General features: G+C 34.9%; 1 protein-coding gene across 13 annotated transcripts in view; it reads left to right on the forward strand.

The window, feature by feature from the left end:
• Window positions 1–20,236, forward strand: part of LOC106872934 (poly [ADP-ribose] polymerase tankyrase) — a 180,452-nt gene that overhangs the window by 81,167 nt on the left and 79,049 nt on the right. For 6 of the 13 annotated variants that reach the window (XM_089359477.1, XM_089359481.1, XM_089359479.1 and 3 more), the window contains exon 3: window positions 13,912–13,947. The exons of the other annotated variants lie outside the window; for them this stretch is intronic. In XM_089359477.1, coding sequence (XP_089215603.1) covers window positions 13,912–13,947 — 36 coding nt within the window. The remainder of the gene's footprint in view (window positions 1–13,911; window positions 13,948–20,236) is intronic. 13 annotated transcript variants of the gene reach the window in all.

The following is a 20,236-nucleotide window of genomic DNA, read 5'->3' on the forward strand; positions in this document are numbered from 1 at the left end:
AGGTGCCAGTCATCGAGTATGGTTCATTTTTAAAAGCAATATCTTGTTTATTTGTTGGAGATTTGGCTGCTTCATCTAGCAAGTTGAGTGACTATATAGAGGCTTCTCTATTTAATTCAACTAGATGTTTGTTTGAATTGGTGCTGCTATATTTATAGAGCTGTGACATTCCTGTTATCTTTTTTGTTATTATATTTCTGTTGAAATACAATGCTTTTGTTTTAGTATTTTTGAAAATAGTGAAGAATTTAGTAAAATAATTTTGTTATTATGCAGGTGTTTGGAGCATAAATTAATGTGACATTTTGATGGAAAGATTTAATTTAGATCACTTTAAAACAGTGAGTTTCTGTCATAGAACCAGAGACAGTTTTTGCGTGTTAGTATCAAAAGAGTTAAATAATTGCAATATATCTTTATAGTTGTGTAGTTTAAAGATACCAAAATATCTTTACAATGAAATGAGGAGTATCACATATTTTCTGCATATATTGATTCTATACAAATACCAAATGGCACACTTTAAATTCTCTATTAACCCTTTTGATACTAACCCATTCAAGAATGCTCCTGGTTTTGTGATATAAATTTCCTGTTTTAAAAGAATCTAAATTAAAAGTTGTCTTCAAAATGTGATAATTTATGTTCCAAACACCAGCTTAAAAACTAAGTTATTTTACTAAATTCCTCCTTGTCTTCAGAATTAATTGAAACAAAAGCAGAAATATGATAACGAAATGGGTTGGCATTTAATTTTTGTTCTTTTTTCTTTTTTCTTTTTCACTTAGAAATTTAATTTCTCAAAAATTCTTAGAATGGACTAAAGATTATTTAACCATTTATCTTTTACCTCCTTATATAGAGAGAAAATTATATAACTGAATATTAAGCAGTACTGAACAAAAAACAATTCCTGTAAAACCATTTTCTATTTTTGACTAGAACCATTTAGTTATAGTCACTGAGAAAGCTGAGAAAGGCATGAATATCACAAGATCATATTTCATTTCGTTACTGTTGTATATTGCTATTTTGTCTTGTTTTTTGTTTTTCTTTTTAAATAAGAAAGAATATTAAGTATTTGGTACTGGTATGGCTGTATGGTTAAGAACTTTATTTTGTAATCATGGTTTTAATTTGAAACTATTTCATATCACCAGGAGCAAGCATCTTCTTTCATTGCTTTGAATTGACCTTGTTACTCTTTTACTTGTTTCAGTCATTTGACTGCGGCCATGCTGGAGCACCGCCTCCAGTCGAGCAAACACATAGTCGAAATCTTGAAGCTACAAGATAACACGTGATTAATTTTAAACAGTGTAAATAAATAAGAATATATTTCACAAAGAAATCTGAATGCTAAAGGATTAAACGTTCATATGAGGCCCCCAAGATTTATTTATTTTATGTTCATACTGACCAAATTTGGCCTCTTGCACCTAACACACAATGTCATTCTAAAATTACACTATCAAATCATTGAAATCTAGAGGCAGCAAGATAATGCCTAATTAATTCAAGCCAATTTGAATATGTAAGCATTATGTTTTCACAGAATATTTTGAATGCCAAAGGGTTATATTGAAAATAAATTGACACACTTAAGTTTGTATTGCATTCAAAATATGCTTACAAAAGAATTTGAAATGTAACCGTTTGCCTTCTGATATCTATCAAGTGCTATTGTTCTCTGCATCAGACACACATAAGTGGGATGGTTCTCTTCTAAAGCTAAGTAGGAATCTAGATATAAAACAGAGAAGTCAATGAAGTACATTTAGATTTTCTATTTGGTGCTGGGAAAGGGGTGGGGTCCTGGATTGAGGAGTTAATTTATTTGAGAGAAGGAGAAAAAAAAAGTGTGCAGCATGTGTGTATGTGCACATGCACGTGTACACACATACACATGGCGGCGAGCTGGCAGAAACGTTAGCACGCCTGGAGAAATGTTTAGCGGTATTTCGTCTGCCGCTGCGTTCTGAGTTCAAATTCCGCCGAGGTCGACTTTGCCTTTCATCCTTTCGAGGTCGATTAAATAAGTACCAGTTACGCACTGGGGTCGATATAATCTACTTAATCCGTTTGTCTGTCCCCTCTGTGTGTAGCCCCTTGTGAGTAATATAGAAATAACACACATACACACACTTTTATTTTATACCTGTTGTATGATGTAGTCATTTTGATAGTTTTTAGAATGTTCGGTTAGACTGTAATAAGCATTAATATTACATGCCATGAATTGCCTCTTTTTCCTGGCACCATCTTAGCCTCATGTTATTCACTATGTATGTACTTATCTAAAAGGCTGTCTATAATTGCTACCCGGATATATCATGCCTTCTCTAAATTTCACACTCAGTCGGGGAATCATTGTGAACCAATGAGAGAGGTTTGACCTGCTGATGCACCAAACTAACCAAATCTCTACTAACAGGCTCCATACCAGTCTTTGAAGTTTATATATCACATGTTTGTGTCTGGATACTTTAGATAGAATGCCCACAATAAAGGGAGGATTGTCATGGTTAGAATGCCAAATGCTAGAATTTCTGCAATTAGCTGCCATCATTCAATAAGGTATCTCAGAGAATATCGTTGACTGAAGCTCGAGTTACATACTCAACAACATAAAAAGATTTCAAGTTGCTAGTGTAATGCAACAATTTATGTTCTGTGTGTGTGTGTGTGTATACACCTTCAAGTTCAGTCTTATAATGACATGGCATCTTAGAAAAAGTGTCTGCACTGACCAACTCTTTTTAGAGCTTGTTAGGTGTATGGGAATGTGCTTGAATTTGAATATTTTGGCTTGTTACCATTTGAGTAGTAATGTCTAAATTCTTTATTGACATGATGACCTGTGGAATTTAAAAATCCCTAGTGAAGGTTGGCAGCGTGAAGGTCGTAAAATATTACCTTAAAAATCAATTCCTTTCTCAGCTATGCTAGCATGGAAATATTAATGTTAAACAACTGAGCGCTCAACACCACGTTTGTAGATAAATATGCTTTATTCCTGGGGTAACCAGACTACCATTGATTTCATGTTGGGTGGGGGGGGGGAGATATTTCCCAACACAACAATTATTCAAGTCTGTACTTTCGGATGTTGGTGTTCGTCTCCATCTTGGATAAAACCATAATAGAACACAATAAAATTACATGAGGTTCTGTGAAATAATGTGATATATGTATGTGTATATATATATATATATATATATATATATATATACCGGAGTAAGCACATGAAATGTGCAACAAGGTGGAAAAAAGAGTACTCAAATACCAGAGGTAGAGTAATATGCTTATATATATATATATATATAATGTGTATGTGTATATCATCATTGCTTACAAAACATAGAATTGAAAGAATTTCTAATGTTTAAATGAATTTTATCACTATATTTCTCTTGTTACACATTATATATATACTGAGGATAATAAATCAAATATTAATTTAATTAACATCAATTTAAAACCAGTGGTCTAGCATATTAAAAAAATCTGATAATTCAGAAAAATTGTATTACATGCGTATAAGAAGGGATGACCACTAAGTGGACATCCGATATGCTAGAAAGAGGTCATCAACGACCCAACCACAAAGAAAAATAATGTTCTCCTTATACGCATGTTATACATATATATATATATATATATATATAATGTGTGTGTGTGTGTGTGTGTGTGTGTGTGTGTGTGTGTGTGTGTGTGTGATGTGATGACTGTCCACTTGTACTTGATAAAGACCATCACTGGCCACTAGGAAAACTGTACTCAGACAAAATTATACTTTACACCTTGCATCTCCACTAGTGACCAATGAGTCCAGCTCTTGATTGATACAGATGTCTGCAGATACTGTTGATAAAACTTCCCCAATTCACTAACTACACTGGCAGTGCATTTTTGAGCAGCTTGCTTATAATGCAGCTTGCCAAATGCATGCTTCTTCAAAAATTCCCAATCCTTCCTCCAATCATCTGCTCTATTGGGAGCAATGACAGGCATTTCTTTCCCAGTTGACCTTCCATATCTCTCATGCCTTCAGTGTTGACTTGCAATATTTATTTTTAATACGCTCTGGCAGATTCAAGCGTGAATATATTTATTAATTGCTGTTGTTTCTCGTCACAAGAGAACAGCTTCTCCTTTTATGACGAATGTGTGTTCATAAACACACTCGATTCATTTTTGCGTAAAGGAGAAGTTATTCTCCATTGATGAAACACAACAGTGATTAGCATATTTACATTTGAATCTGCTGGTATGTATGGAGAATAAATATGCAAATAATCATTTTTATTTTCACTCTTCACCATGCATGTGATATACACACACACACACACACACATCACTTTTTCCATGCTTACAGCTGGATACCCTTCCTGACACTAACCCTTACTTCTTCTTTAATTAAAGGATCACGTATTCCACACAGCTTTGAGAATACAAAGTGTCTGGATGATTAACCCTTTTGATACCAACCTGGCTGAAACCACCTCTGGCTCTGTAGTTTTCAAAAGCTCTGAATTAAAATCTTCCACCAAACCTTAGTCACGATTTATGTTCCTAGCTTAATGATAACGAAGTTATTTTACTAAATTCTTTGTTATATTTAAATTAATTGGAAGAAACACAGAGCATCTCAAACAGAAATATGGTAACAAAAGGGTTAATTGACAGGGGAAACCGACAACCCTGACAACTGCATTTTTACACAAGCAATTGCAGATGTAAACAAACGGACATATGCATACTTCCATACACACACACACACACATGTATATATGTAACAGACATATACACACTGTTCTGTTTTCAATTTTTGTCTACTAAATCCACTCAAGAGAGGGCTATTGTTCAAGACACTTCAATGTGCAGTGTGATTGAACCTGAAACTTAGCGATTGGGAAGAGAAATATTAACTACGTAACCATGTATATGAAAGACTGTATGAGTAGAAATATATGTATATATTCGCATATATATATATATATATATATAGATGTGTGTGCATGTATGAATGTGTGTGTGTGTGTATGAGTTATTATTGGAAACATTTCTTTTCAAAGTTATTGATGGTCTTTCTTGAGCACAAGTAAACAGCCATCAGCCATATGTAGACATGCCCTGTTTTAAATAATTCACCTTAACCTAGAATTCTGTAATGATTTTTCCTATTGGTTTCCATATTGCATATTGAGGTGCATTGCAAATGAATTTTTTAAAAAAACCCAAAATTAAAAGGAATACTTGTATGGAATTATTAGTGTTTAACCATGCACTGTATGTATATATATATATAAAAATGTTTGAAGTGAAATGTATTGGGGTCCAAGTAAGTCTATGGTAATACCACAGTGTGGCACATACCTCAAATGATGTTGACTGCTATGTGATAGGCGGTGTTGCGATAAGCGTTACTGTGAGGAAGTGGGGTACTATCTGCTGCTATACCGATATCATCAGTAGCAGCATCTGCTGCATGGGGGAAGAGCTTATCAAAAGTTGTTCAACGTTTACAATGCACCATCTTTGTGCAGCTCAGTTGGAACCCCCCAATCTTGTAATTTTCATGCTATTTTTATGATTGGGGTCATTATCAACAACGTTGTGTAGACCTTCTTTTCTCTCTCTCTCTCTCTCTCTCTCTCTCTCTCTCTCTTTCTCTCTTTCTCTCTCTGCCTCTTTCTCGCTCTCCCTATCTCTCTCTCCCTCTCTCTTTCTCTCTCTCCCTCTCTCTTTCTCTCTTTCCCTCTCTCTTTCTCTCCCTCTCTCTTTCTTTCTCTATCTTTCTCTCTTTCTCTCCCCCTCTCTCTTTCTCTCTCCCCTCCCCTCCCCCTCCCCTCCTCCCTCTTTCTTCCCCCTCTCTCTTACTCTCCCCCTCTCTCTTACTCTATCTCCCTCTCTCATGAAAACCCATCATCATCCTCATCATCATCATTTTTTGTTCCCTGTTCATCAGTACAATCTCTGTTCTGAAAACGTGAATATTTTGTCTTTTTCATGATAGAAATATATGTATGACTACATATGCATATTTGCTCTTGTGTGTGTGTGTGTGTGTGTGTGTGTATTTACACATACACATTTTAAAATGTGAATATGGTTTACATTATGTATGTATATTGTAAATGTGTAACTCAAAATTTGGAAGGAAATCATGTTTTATTTTTTTAGTTGTAATTAAATATTAAATAGGTCTTAAATGAATTTTCTTGCAAAATACATTCAACAAAAAAGTTCTTCGAAATTATATTATTTTATAAATAATATTTACCAATTTTATCCTTGAAGGCTTGGTTTATGATAACTAGTGTTGTATTTAAACCAACATTATGCTGATAGCACTTACACACACACACACACACAGTCAAGCACACACATGCACACACACTTCTTTAATGTATTTGGGTAATTGATACATGTAGCATGCACTGAATTGAGGATTCAGATGCTGTTTGGGGAGTCATATCAATAGTGACTGTGCATCTAAAAATTTCAGTATTAAAACTGGCTTCCCCAAATCAGTTCCTTTTGATTTTATATATAAGCCCACTTTTTCCTGCTGGCTTGGAAATGGATGAGCTGTCACATTTTAAATCCATTTTTATTTGTTTGGGGTTAATGCCCTGTAGACAAGTCGGAGGACCACTTACTGCTTGTACATTCTATTTTTGGCATAGTTTCTGTAGTTGGATGCTCTCTTTTACATGCTTCAGGAGTACGAAAGAAGAAACAGAACAAGTGAGGGGGTAATAGAGGAGAGACGTTGGTGGTAACTACTTGTTTGTTGATATGAGAAAGAGAATAAGTGAGAGATAATAAGAAGAGTGTGCTGACAAGTGATAGGTGACTGACAGTGTAGAAAGGTTAATGGTAGGACATGTTGGTTAACTGGAGATCCAATACAATCCTTCAGACATAGGCATCTTTGTGTAAAAGAAAGGTAGTAACAAGAATGGTAACAGGGATATTGAATCCAGACAAATTTAGTGTGATTCCTCTTTACAGAATGATACAACGAATAGGTGAGCCCGCATCAGAGAGAGAGACGAGAAGTTTGGAAAGATCCAACGCCATTTCTAGTTATGGAGTAACAGGCGAGAGGTTGATGGGTGGTAGAGAAATGCTAGGGTATCAAAGGATGGGGGAGAAGACTGAAGACTTAAGGGAGGCCCACAGAATAGGTACATTCTCCTTTCCAGCCTGTATCATTCTAATCATTTTAATGTTCAGTTAGCTACACCTGTACAGGTAGGCAAGTGTTTTTCAGTACTGCATGTCTTTAGTTATTACAGTCCTTTGTCAACAACTTCTTCATTAGGTTGATTATTCTGAGAGCCATCTTCTTAGGTCTCTCTCTTGTATAAGTTGTATCCATTATGAGTGTTCTCTACTACTTTTTGTAGTAGTAAAGCCATGCTCTTATCTTGGGCAACATTAGTGGTGTTGACTTGATGTGTGGATAGCTGTTGGTCTCACATAAACATTGTCTAGGCATGTGCCCTGGAGAGCAACTTATAAAGTGCAGAATATTGTCAGCTCTGACAGATGGAGTCCTTTGTGTGTGTGTGTGTGTGTGTGTGTGTGTGTGTGTGTGTGTGCGCGCACATGCATTCACATGCTGAGACATTTTCAAGAGGAGAGGACACATCTGGGATGTAGTCCTTCATATACAAAAAAAAAACAGCTGTGGCAGCAGAGCTCTGAATTGTAAAGTGAGTTGGAAACGATAATTGTGTTATTGGAGTTGGAATCAGCCAAAATTTACTGACTCCAATTAAATGTAAAATGCAATATGTGTTAAAATTTCCAATTTCACAAATTACTAATTTAGCTAATTTCACAAATACAACTTTAAAAAATAATCATATCAGATTTAAGAGCTTTCTATGAAAGAATATCTGGCAGAACAAATTGTTAATAAATTTGGGTTTTAACTTTACCCCTTTTCTACATAAATACAATGTTTCTTTAATCATTTTTGAAGGAGTAAACTTTTCAATTCATTACAATAAAATTGTTATTCAATTTAATGTAATTTTTCATGTTACATTCACCTTAATAATGATGTAATCTTAATAAGGAAGCATTATTTAATCTAATTGAGTTTATTTATAAATTGAGGAGTCAGAGTTGATATAGTGTACCGACGCAACAGTTCTGTAGACAACAACTATAAATGTTTCCAGCCATTGAGGAATCTTCTGTTAGCGACTTCAATCCTCCCTCACTCATTATCTCCTTATTTCCTTGGGAAAATATACACTTTGTGTTAAGATTTTTAAGATAGCATCTTAGTGCTAGTGCACACGCACACACACACACACACACACACACACACACACACACACACACATTGAGCATACTTATACAAATACGAGGGTGTATTTGTGTTTATGCGCAGGAGTGGCTGTGTGGTAAGTAGCTTGCTTACCAACCACATGGTTCTGGGTTCAGTCCCACTGCGTGGCACCTTGGGCAAGTGTCTTCTACTATAGCCTCGGGCCGACCAAAGCCTTGTGAGTGGATTTGGTTGACGGAAACTGAAAGAAGCCCATCGTATATATGTATATATATATATATATGTATGTGTGTGTATATGTTTGTGTGTCTGTGTTTGTTCCCCCCCCCCCCCCCCCAACATCGCTTGACAACTGATGTCCGTAACTTAGCGGTTCGGCAAAAGAGACCAATAGAATAAGTACTACGCTTCCAAAGAATAAGTCCTGGGGTCGATTTGCTCGACTAAAGGCGGTGCGCCAGCATGACCACAGTCAAATAACTGAAACAAGTAAAAGAGTAAAAGAGAGTAAAGAGTATTCATATTTATATGAATTTGTGTGGATAGAGATGTATGCAGGCATCTGTGTATGAATGTATGCAAATATGTATGTATTCTAAGAAATCTATCTGTTGAGCATGTACCTGCATCTAACACGTGCTTCTTCAAGGTGTAGGCCTGGGCAACATCTTTTATGGAAGACTGACAGTTGCTCATCCATGAGGTCACTCCACTCCACAATACAAGTGCGTGTGTATATGTATTTTTCTTTCTGTGTATTTCAATGTGTGAATATATTTGTATTTGATGTGTGTGCCAAAATTAGGATTGATACTGTAAATGTTGTTTTGAACCAAAACATTAATATAATTCTTCTTAAGTGTCATATATATTGGTTTCATAATTTGGCACAAAGCCAGCAATTTTGGGGGAAGGGTAAGTCGATAACATCAATCCGTATGTTGTACTGGTAATTATTCTATTGACCTTGAAAGGATGAAAGGCACAATTTACCTCAGTAGAATTTGAACTCAGAATGTAAAGACAGGCGAAATGCCGCTAAGTATTTTGCTTAGCATGCTAATGATTCTCCCAGCTCACTGCCTTAAGTGAAAATTAAATTATATATATCACTTAACCCCTTAGCATCCAAATTACTGTCAAATGTAACATTTATTTGCATTGTTTTGAATTAATCATACATTATCTCATAGCTTTGATTGTTTGAGCCTCGTGATTGTTTATTTTGAGAATGACATTGCAGAGTAGGCGTGAAAGTCCAGATCTGGCCAGTTTGAACATAAAACAGGTAGACCATTTGGCGAGCTGGCAGAAACATTATTAGCATGCTGGGCTAACGGTATTTCATTTGCTGTTACGTTCTGAATTCAAATTCCGCTGAAGTCGACTTTGCCGTTCAGCCTTTCGGGGTCGATTAAATAAGTACCAGTTACGCACTGGGGTCGATGTAATCGACTTAATCCCTTTGTCTGTCCTTATTTGTCCCCTCTATGTTTAGTCCCCTGTGGGCAATAAAGAAATAAATACTAAAGGGTTAAATCATTCCCTGGGTCATTACTATACCTTTTCTTTCTATAGAAGTATATAAGCATATGTTTCACCATCTGGTGATTGCCACTTTAATGTGAAATTTGAAGTAATGACTAGTTACCATCTGTAACTTTAAACACAATATAGATTTTACTCTACTGTATATATATTGAATACCTTTTTACCTTCTTTGTACCACTAATTGCAAGCAAAATACCTTCTCTCACTCTCTGTCTCTCTCTTATTGTTTTACCTACACAGCATCTTCTAAACAATCATTTAGGTGCATAGAGATTATTAAAATGTTGTATTTGGGGATGGTCATGTTGCCAGTTTAGCCAATAAAAACACACGCACTGTATATTTGGTGTTAATTTGCTTCAGCTTTATATTACATTACATTACATTAATCATATTTCGGCCAGAGTTCTTTCGTCACACTTCTGTGACCTCATCAGTAGTCCTTTGCTTTCTTCTTTCTTATATGTGTGTCCCTCCTGCTAACGATCAGCTTATTGGCTAAACTGGCAACACGACCATCCCCAAATACAACAACAACTGTTTCAACACACGATTTCACATCAAAAATCTTGCAAAACAAATATATAAACGGATTATTAAAATGTTATGTATAAATTATTTACAATCTCATTATCACTGTCATTGATAAACCCTTTTCAGTGTTTCTAGTTTCTTTGATTCTGAACACCTACCTCCAAAGGTACCAGTAGATAATGCACAAAGTTAGTTGCTCTTTTGTGTGTACCTTTTCCTTTATTAGTGTACAAAACACTTGGTTAAGGGTGAAAAGCAAAAAAAAAAAAAGAAAAAAAGGCTTTAAAAATTGTTATCTTTTTAATAAGCTTCAGTTTCAGATTTTTGTTTAATTATCTTAAAGCACTTTTGTCAAATTGACCAATTTTTTTAATGACAATTATGGTTGTATTCGACTATTTGAATTTTTGAGTTATTTACAAGATGAATTACCATCACAAAAGAATCTTGCCTTTATGTTATAGCCATAAATGCCATTTGAAAATTACTGTACTTGTACTTTATAAAGTCGTTTGGGTTTTATGTTCGTGTGTGTATTCATAATTAAATTTCTGTCGAAATACAACATTCCTTTTCAATAATGACCTCAATTTACATTTTTTATTATATATTTGAATTAATAAATTGGAATTTCTCTTTATAAAATCGCTTTTGCTATATCAGAGAAGTATATTTTATTTATTTAAAACTCTGTGTGTGTGTGTGTGTGTGTGTGTGTAATGTATGGATCACATTGATATATTTTTTGTATCTTAAATTTCAATTTCTTTTTCTTTAATTCAGAATTGATTTTTTTATTTATTTACAAATGATATGATTTAATGATATTTTTTTTGTTGTGCATAGAAATAGCATAAATTTGCAAATCCACCCCACCACCATCACCATTTCAGGGTGAATGAAGGCTGCTGTTCTGAAGAGGTGTTTAACCATTTAGTATTTAAACCAGTCATATTCACCCAAAAAATATTCTACCTGTTTTATCTTCAAACTGGTCAGATCTAGCCTCTCACACCCACCCTACACTGTCATTCTAAAAAATTGTCACATCATTGAAATCTCAAAGCTACGAGATATGCCTGATTAATTCAAAACAATGTGAATAAATGAGGTTTGCATTTCACAGGGTAATCGGAATGCCGAAGGGTTAAGGTGGAGAGTTAGCAGAGATAGCAGCGTGTGACACCAAATTGCATTGTTGTAGTTTTTTTCTTCTTATGGTCATCGTCATTAATATTGTCAATTCTTGTCATTGAGTTGCAAAAAGACACAATGGCTGTGAAGCTGAGTTCCTGGACTACGATCATATTCTTTTATTCTTTTACATGTTTTCAGTCATTTGACTGTGGCTATGCTGGAGCACCACCTTTAGTTGAGTAAATCGACCCTAGAATTTTTTTTGTAAGCCCAGTACTTATTCTATCGGCCTCTTTTGCCGAACCACTAAGTTACAGGGGCGTAAACACACCAGCATCGGTTGCCAAGCAATGTTTGCAGGGGTGGCAAACACAGACACACAAACATATATACACAACACACACACACACACACACACACACAGATACGTATATGACGAGCTTCTTTCAGTTTCCGTCTACCCAATCCACTCACAAGGCTTTAGTCAGCCCGAGGCTATAGTAAAAGACACTTGCCCAAGGTGCCACGCAGTGGGACTGAACCCGGAACCATGTGGTTGGGAAGCAAGGTACTTACCACACAGCCACTCCTGTGCCTGCCACACACACTCGGCTTTGTGTTGTTCCTCTGTTAAAGCATCTGACTCTGCTCTAGTTCAGTTTCTGAACAAGCAGAATAGGGGTGGTTTGGTCGGGGTGCAGACATTTTGTTGTGGCTGTGTCTTCTGTAGCACGGAAGGCATTCAGCCATAAAAACAATTGCTCTAATGTACAAATCATCTCATCCAGTAAAGCATGGGAATATAGATACAACAAAAGATTAGTGACCTTGTGAAATTGCTACTGCTGTTATTGGGATCACTGGAGTCAGCAGAAATATGGTTGAGTGCCAGACTAAGGGGTTAACTTCCCATTTTATTCCTTTGGGGTCAGTAAAAGAAGTACCAGTAATATACTTGAAGATACTGTTCATTACTGCATCCTTTCCTTTGCAATTTGTTGCATTGTAATCTATGCAATAAATAGGCGCAGGAGTGGCTGTGTGGTAAGTAGCTTGCTTGCCAACCACATGGTTCCGGGTTCAGTCCCACTGCGTGGCACCTCGGGCAAGTGTCTTCTACTATAGCCTCGGGCCGACCAAGGCCTTGTGAGTGCATTTGGTAGACGGAAACTGAAAGAAGCCCATCGTATATATATATATATATGTATATATATATATATATATATATATATACATGCATATATATATATGCATGTATATGTTTGTGTGTCTGTGTTTGTCACCTCAACATCGCTCGAAAACCGATGCTGTGGTGTGTTTACGTCCCCGTAACATAGCGGTTCGGCAAAAAGAGACCGATAGAATAAGTACTAGGTTTACAAAGAATAAGTCCTGGGGTCGATTTGCTCGACTAAAGGTGGTGCTCCAGCATGGCCGCAGTCAAATGACTGAAACAAAAGAGTAAAAAGTAGGTATTATTAATTGGTAGAATTGGTAGAGCTGCCGACAAAAGGTTATGTGGTATTTGATTATGCCATTTTAGATTCTGATTTCAAATCTCATGATGGTCAGCTTTGCTTTTTGTCCTCAGAGTGGGTGGCATTGGGACGGTGATTAAAATAAAGTACTTTTTAAATATTGGGGTTGGTATGATTGACTGCAATCTCTCTAAACTTTGGTGCAATTGGTAGTAACCTTGCAATCGATGGTGACCTTGGTAATCATTGTTTTAGTTCTTCACGTTCTGAGTTCAAATCCCATCAAGGTCAAACTTTGTTTTTCATCCTTCCAGGGTTGCTAAAATAAAGTACCAGCCATGTACTTGAAGTCATTTTGATAGATCCCCTCCTCAATTTCTGCCTTAATAACAATTTCTTACATAGGTACTATCATTATTGTAAGTATAGTGTATTAGCAAAATTGTTAGAGCACTAGACAAAAAAATAAATAAATAAATAAAAACCCTGTGTTATTTGTTCTGGCTTTGTATATTCTGAGTTCAAATCCTGCTGGGTTAACTTTGTCTTTTATCCTTCAGAAATCAAAATGAAGTATCACCCAAATACTAGGGGGCAATATAATCAACAAAGCACCTTCCAGCCAAATTTCTGGCCCTGATCCAATATTAGAAACTAAACAGGCTGGGCAAATGCTTAGTAGCATTTCTTCTGGCTTTTTACATTCTAAGTTCAAATCCCGCTCAAGTTAACTTCGCAATTCATCCTTACAAGTCAAATATTGGGGTTGATGAAACCCCATCTCTTTAAAATTGCTGGCTTTATGCCAAAATTTGAAACCATTATTAATGTTATTATTATTGTAGATTTCAAGATGTTTTTCATATTATTAACTTTTTTTTCTTGTTTTCAATACAGTTGTACTCTATGGATGCACCTGATTTTTCAATCATGGTCAGTTTATCAGTTTCGTTTCAATTTTGCATGGTCAAGTACAATGTTTTGTTCTAGATGTTTCATGTTCTTTGTGGTCATTATTAAGATCGACGAGCCCCCTTTCCCTAAGTTCCCAGCCTTGTGCCCACAGTAGAAAGGATTATTATTATTAAGGCGTCGAGCTGGCAGAATTGTTAGCACGCCGGGCATATTGCTTAGCGGCATTTCACCCATCTGCACATTCTGACTTTGAATCCCGCTGAGTGCCTTTCATCCTCTCGGGGTTGCTAAAATAAGTACCAGTTGTATACTGGGGTTGATGTAATTGACTTATTCCCTACCCCAAAATTGCTGGTCTTGTGCAAAATTTGAAACCATTATTATTATTATTATTATTATTGTGGTGAGCTGGCAGAATCGTTAGCATGCTGGGTGAAATGCTTAGCGGTATTTCATCTGACACTGCGTTCTGAGTTCAGATTCCACCGAGGTCGACATTGCCTTTCATCCTTTCAGGGTCGATAAATTAAGAACCAGTTGCATACTGGAGTCGATGTAATCGACTTGTCCCCTCCCCCCCAAATTGCTGTCCTTGTAGCAAAATTTGAAACCATTATTATTATTGTTTTGTTTTAAGCCCATTTTTCTGGTCTCTCTCTGTTCAATATGTTGGATGGATCTGTACATTCGAAAATCACCAAATATTCAGGTTGTTGTTATTGTTGTTTAAAACCCAAGTCATCCCTGGTTGAGCAGATAGATATGTAATCAGATGTATTACAGCTATGACCATCCCATATTCTCTTCCAGATATGCATTAAGGACAACACTGCCTAATGGTCTATTCCTTTTTTAAGATAGCTGAGTGTGATTCGAGGAAGGTTTTACTGCTGTTGCTATTCCTAGCAAATTGAACAGCTGTATAGAGTCTTACTTCATTGTCTCATCAAAGAGGTGTTGACTTAAGACAAGTGTTCTGCCTTTGATCAGTTGCTCTAAGTGAGTGTTTGCTCAGCATTGAACCCATTGTTATGGATTTTGGTTTGTCTTTGGGTATAGTGGAGTTAATTCTGATGAACATAAGTTGTAATTTGTGTTGTAATATCATTGTCGTAATGTCTGCATGATAGTTGTTTGGTGGGTGTAATGTTGTGGTATTTTATTGCATTTGTGTAATTTTGTTTCTTACAGGGATTAATTAAATGACTCATAACTATTTCAAACTGGATTTATGTTGTTCTCTTCATGATCATCTCGATCATCACTATATGTATTTTTTTTTTATTATTTGTGGTTAGAGAAATACACAATCAGTTTCTTTTCTTACATTGAAAGGAATTAAGAAAATTTTAGAAAACATATATAAAACTGTTTAACAAAGGTTAAACAATAATATTTTCTGGAACGTGCCTATGTCTGTCCTTAAAGATAGCCAGGCAGCCTGTTAGTGTTTTCACAACGTGGTCATGTATCTGTTCAGTTGTACCTGTTGCAAACAAAATGGTTGACATTCCCAAACTAAGTTCGTGTATTTTCTTATATTTTCAGATTTCTTGTCTACAACATTATAGTCATTTGGTGTTGTTGCTTTTTTGCTTATTCACATGTTAGTCATTTATTCCATGGAAGATCTCTGGCTTATTTACATGCTATGGTCTATCTTCATACTGAAATTTTGATTTTGTACTTTGACCCTTCCAGGGTTGTTAAATACCTGTCATGCACTTGGGTCATTCTTAATTGGTTTTTCACCCTTGTACCAAATTTGAGACTTTCTGCCTTTGTTAGAAATTATCTTCATCATTATTAAAATTGACCATGGTACTAAAAATAAAGTGCAGTTTTTAGTTGTTTCCTCGTATTCCGAGTTCAAATCATAATGGAGCTGCCCTAGCCTTTTTATCCCTCCTATGGTTAATAAAAATAAGAGTACTAGTAATGTACTGAGTTAACTGATTGCAGTAACCTTCTAAATTTGTAACCATATACCTTTGTAAGGAATCATCATCATTAATGTTAGAATGGTGCCAAATTCCTTAGTATTGTGAGTTCAGGTACTGGTAGAGTTGATTTCATTTTTAAATGAGTTACCAGTACTAGTATATGTAGGAAATTTGTATTGATTTAATTTGTTACACTCTTTCCCTCATTTTTTATTACCGTTATTGTTATTATTATTGAGTGAGAGAGCAGTGCATGCCATCAAAGTGACACTGGGGTAAAATATACGAAGCCCAGTATACCCATCATGACTACCCATCTGATAAGGGTACACCAGGCGCATGCATCACAACCATATGTGGCTCGACATGGTGATCTCACATCAAGATAAACAGCATGTGACCTTGCAAATGTAGTTTAGAAACAAGCAAGCACTGATTGAGCAAACCTATGAACAAAAATGTTCCAGTGTGTGCGTCTGTGTGTGGTCGGAGAAGCATGGCTCCATGGTCAAGAAGTTAACTGTGCAATAATGAAGTCTTGTGTTTAGATATCACTATACCTCACCTTCAGCAATTCTCTTCTACTCTTATTTTTGTGAATGGAATTGAGTAGGTGGAAAGTATATTGATGCAAAAATATACCAGATGGATTGTGTTAAGTGCAGATTATGAATATCATTGTGGAATGCTCTTTGATTTAGTGAATAGTTTGTTTTATGGATTGTTCAACTGAAGACTCATCATGGAACCCAGTGTGAGATCCATTTTTCATTTCTGTCTGTATGTTTCAGGAGATGAAATAGAGGAAGAAGAAAAGGAAGAGGTGGAGAGTGAGAGAGAGAGAGAGAGAGAGAGAGGTGGTTATTGAAGTGATTGATATCCTGATTTGCTAGATATTCACTATCTGATTAAATCTAAAAAAAAAAAAAAAACCCAGACAGTGCTGACCAAAAAACATTGTTATTTTTTGTTTTTATGCCTATCATAGTTGAAATCTTATTTGGACGTTACACATTAAACGTATTTAAGGAAAATATCGGGTGTAGAAAAATGAAATGGTGTTGATCTGTTGTTGACAGGGATGTGTAGTGACCTCATAAATCTAATAGAATTAAATAATTGGTATTATATTCGAAGAGATGACAGCTATGAATTGATCATTTTGTTCCTTCATAAATGTCAGTATTTGTAATCCCAGTGTTCTTCATGTTATGCTTTCGGAAACGGTGAATTATTTATTTAGTATTAAAGTTTAAATTTACTCAGGCCTTTTTGTTTTGATGAATTTTTGCTTCCATTTATTGTGCAGATCAGGTTTATGAAGAAATTATTTGCCAAAAATTTCGAGGGCTGACATGATTGATGAGTTAACAGCTTTGTTAGTCATCTGACTAATCAATCTAAGGCTGGCTCCATCCGAACTAAGAACACAGCAGCCTCTATCCACATCAGATTTTAAAATCTGAAGTAAAACCTAAAACAAGCAATGAGATCATAGCATAGAAATTATTAAAATCGTGCACTCTCACACTCTAAAAACATTATATAATAAAAGAAATCTCACACATGATCATAACTTTGTCTGATGTAATTTCCAAAAAGAAAAATCACAAAAACTTTGAGTGTAATGTTTTTGTGTCATTTTAGGGGTTTAGGATAGGACCAGAAATAAAGATTAAATCTTTATGGCGAAATTTCTTTTTATCTTATAAAATGGAAATTATTTCTATATTTTATAGCAGAGAATTTGTTATGGGGTTTAGAAATGTTATCCTTCTTTTTGTAAACTTCGTTTTTATATTTTATATCGAAAATAGTTTAGTTTTAGAATTAAAATATTAAGTTACTGAGCAAATTGATTGTAATTTCAAATATTGCATTAATAATATATATATATATATATATATATATTTTTTTTTTTTTGTAAATACATCATGAGCAATTTGTGCTTATGTGTTTTATTTGAATATTCGTAAATGGCATAATAAAATCATCTTCGCGAATTCTTGTTTTCATACAGCTCTGCTCCAGAATTTCTTTTTTGAGCTGTTCTGAAATCAATATATTGATTTTAATTTTCTGTAGCTAAATTTTGACACTATTTTAAATATGTGTTTGCAACTGTTATATGTTGTATGATTACAGAAAAACTTTGTTTCAAATAGCTATTACAATTTTTTGTTTTTATGACTTACTATTATTTTGGTTTTATTGCTCTTAATATTTGTTTTTACATAGATTTTAAGTTTTGGATGTCATTTGATTGAGAAGATTAATGTTAATAAAAGTATTAGCTTCTAGTTTATCTAGTTCTGTTTTTAAATATCCATCAGTTATTATTGCTGTCACAAATGCTAAACTTTTTTTTTTTAACCTAAGTTTCTAGAATCCACGTAATTGTTTTCATTGAACTTCATATATTTCATTTGTTTTGCTTTCGTATATTTTAGCTTTTATTGTCTTGCTGCTTTTGATACATATAAAGTACATTGTGAATTGTTTATCCTTGTGTTCGGCTTAATATTAAAATATTTCTGGGTGCAATTATTTGTTTGATAAACAAACAAATTATGAATATAATATCGATGCAAGCATGATTGTGTTGCTGTGAAGTGAACCCGACAACCTTATGGGTTTCAGGTTTGGTCCAACTAGGTGGGGTTCAAGCAAGAGTTTTGGGATGACTAATGCTCTTTGAGCAGAAATAGGTAGACAGAATTTTGCAGAGAACCTGTTGTGTACACACATACACACACGCTCATGTGTGCGTGTGTGTGTTTATTCTGTATGTCTTTGTTAACACTGTGTGTTCTCAAGTAAACAAAACTCTGATTGTTCAGGGCTTTCTTTGGTTTCAACGTGTGAAGACCATTAGAATTTGGAAACAAATACTTTATTTTGAAAAGCAAGTAAGAGTTGGTAACAGGAAAAACATCTGGCTTTTGAAAAATCTGCCTCAATATTGAAGTCACATCTAACCCATGCTAACATGGTAAAATGGACATTAAAAAATGATGATCATGAGTATTAAAACAAAAAAAAAAATCCAAATATTTAAAACCATATTCTTGGTGAAGAATAATATCTAAATTCCAAGTTGCTTTTGAATAATAATAATAATAATAATAATAATAATAATGTGCATATAGGCGCAGGCGTGGTTGTGTGGTAAGTAGCTTGCTTACCAGCCAGATGCTTCCGGGTTCAGTCCCACTGTGTGGCACCTTGGGCAAGTGTCTTCTACTATAGCCTCGGGTCGACCAAAGCCTTGTGAGTGTCTACCAGATTGTAAGTGAAATCTGGTAGACAGAACTATATGAAAGCCTGTTGTAGTCCCTTTTATTGAAGCTGAAAGTCTTGCTCAAGCTTCATGTCATTGTGGTCTTCAAGCAAAAATAGTGGCATGAAATTGGAAATGCAAGACAGACACTCAGTTTCAATATCATTTAAAAAAAAAAGAAAGAAAAAGAAATGTATTGATTGATTACTTCTTTCTCATTCATCCAACTTAAACCAAAGTATGTGCGTTTCCTCATGTCACTACTTGAGCAAATGGTGGTGACTGTAGTTACAGCTCATAAACAACATGTCCCATTTCTTGTTGGTTTTCACCATGTGTTACAAACAACCAGTCGAATAAAAGTATCTTACATGAAAAACAAGGAGTGGTAAACAAGAAGGGGTATTTGGCTGTTAAATATTGCTTTAGCTACTCTTGTCCAACTCATGCTAGCATGGAAAAAAGCATATGTTAATAATAATAATATGATGATGATGATGATGATGGTAGTGGTAGTTGTAGTAGTGATTAAGCATATTGTTTTCTTGAGATAATGCATAGGAATGCTTGTAAACTCTGAAAATAAACTGCAAAATTTTTTACTGCTATCACTTATAGTTTATCTGCAATGGACATATATATATATATATATATATATATATATACGATTCCATTGTCCTTTTAACACATGCACACACCTACCCTTACCCCTACCCTATCTGGCTTTTCCCCCCTCAGCATTGACATTTCACAATCTTTGTATCTTCTTGCTAAGGAAAAAAAAAAAAAAAAAAAAAAAATTTATAATATTTCATTATTCACTGATAAGATTTTCCAGCTGCAAATTTATTGGGTATTTTTAAAATTATGTTTTCCATTTAATAACATTTATTGACTTGATGTGAAAATTTTGAACATATTTTAGAAACTATTATTAATAACACTCGCACCTTAGCAAAGATAGTTAACTTTGTGGAAATAATTTTTCAATGCAGTGTTCTAACTGAAATTTATCATAAATAGGTATTGATTTCTAATGTAAACACAAGGCTTCAAGATTGGGGTGTATGGATAAATGGAGTTG

This window comes from Octopus bimaculoides, chromosome 11, assembly GCF_046866305.1.
Source record: "Octopus bimaculoides isolate indiv1 chromosome 11, ASM4686630v1, whole genome shotgun sequence".
NCBI lineage: Eukaryota > Metazoa > Mollusca > Cephalopoda > Octopoda > Octopodidae > Octopus > Octopus bimaculoides.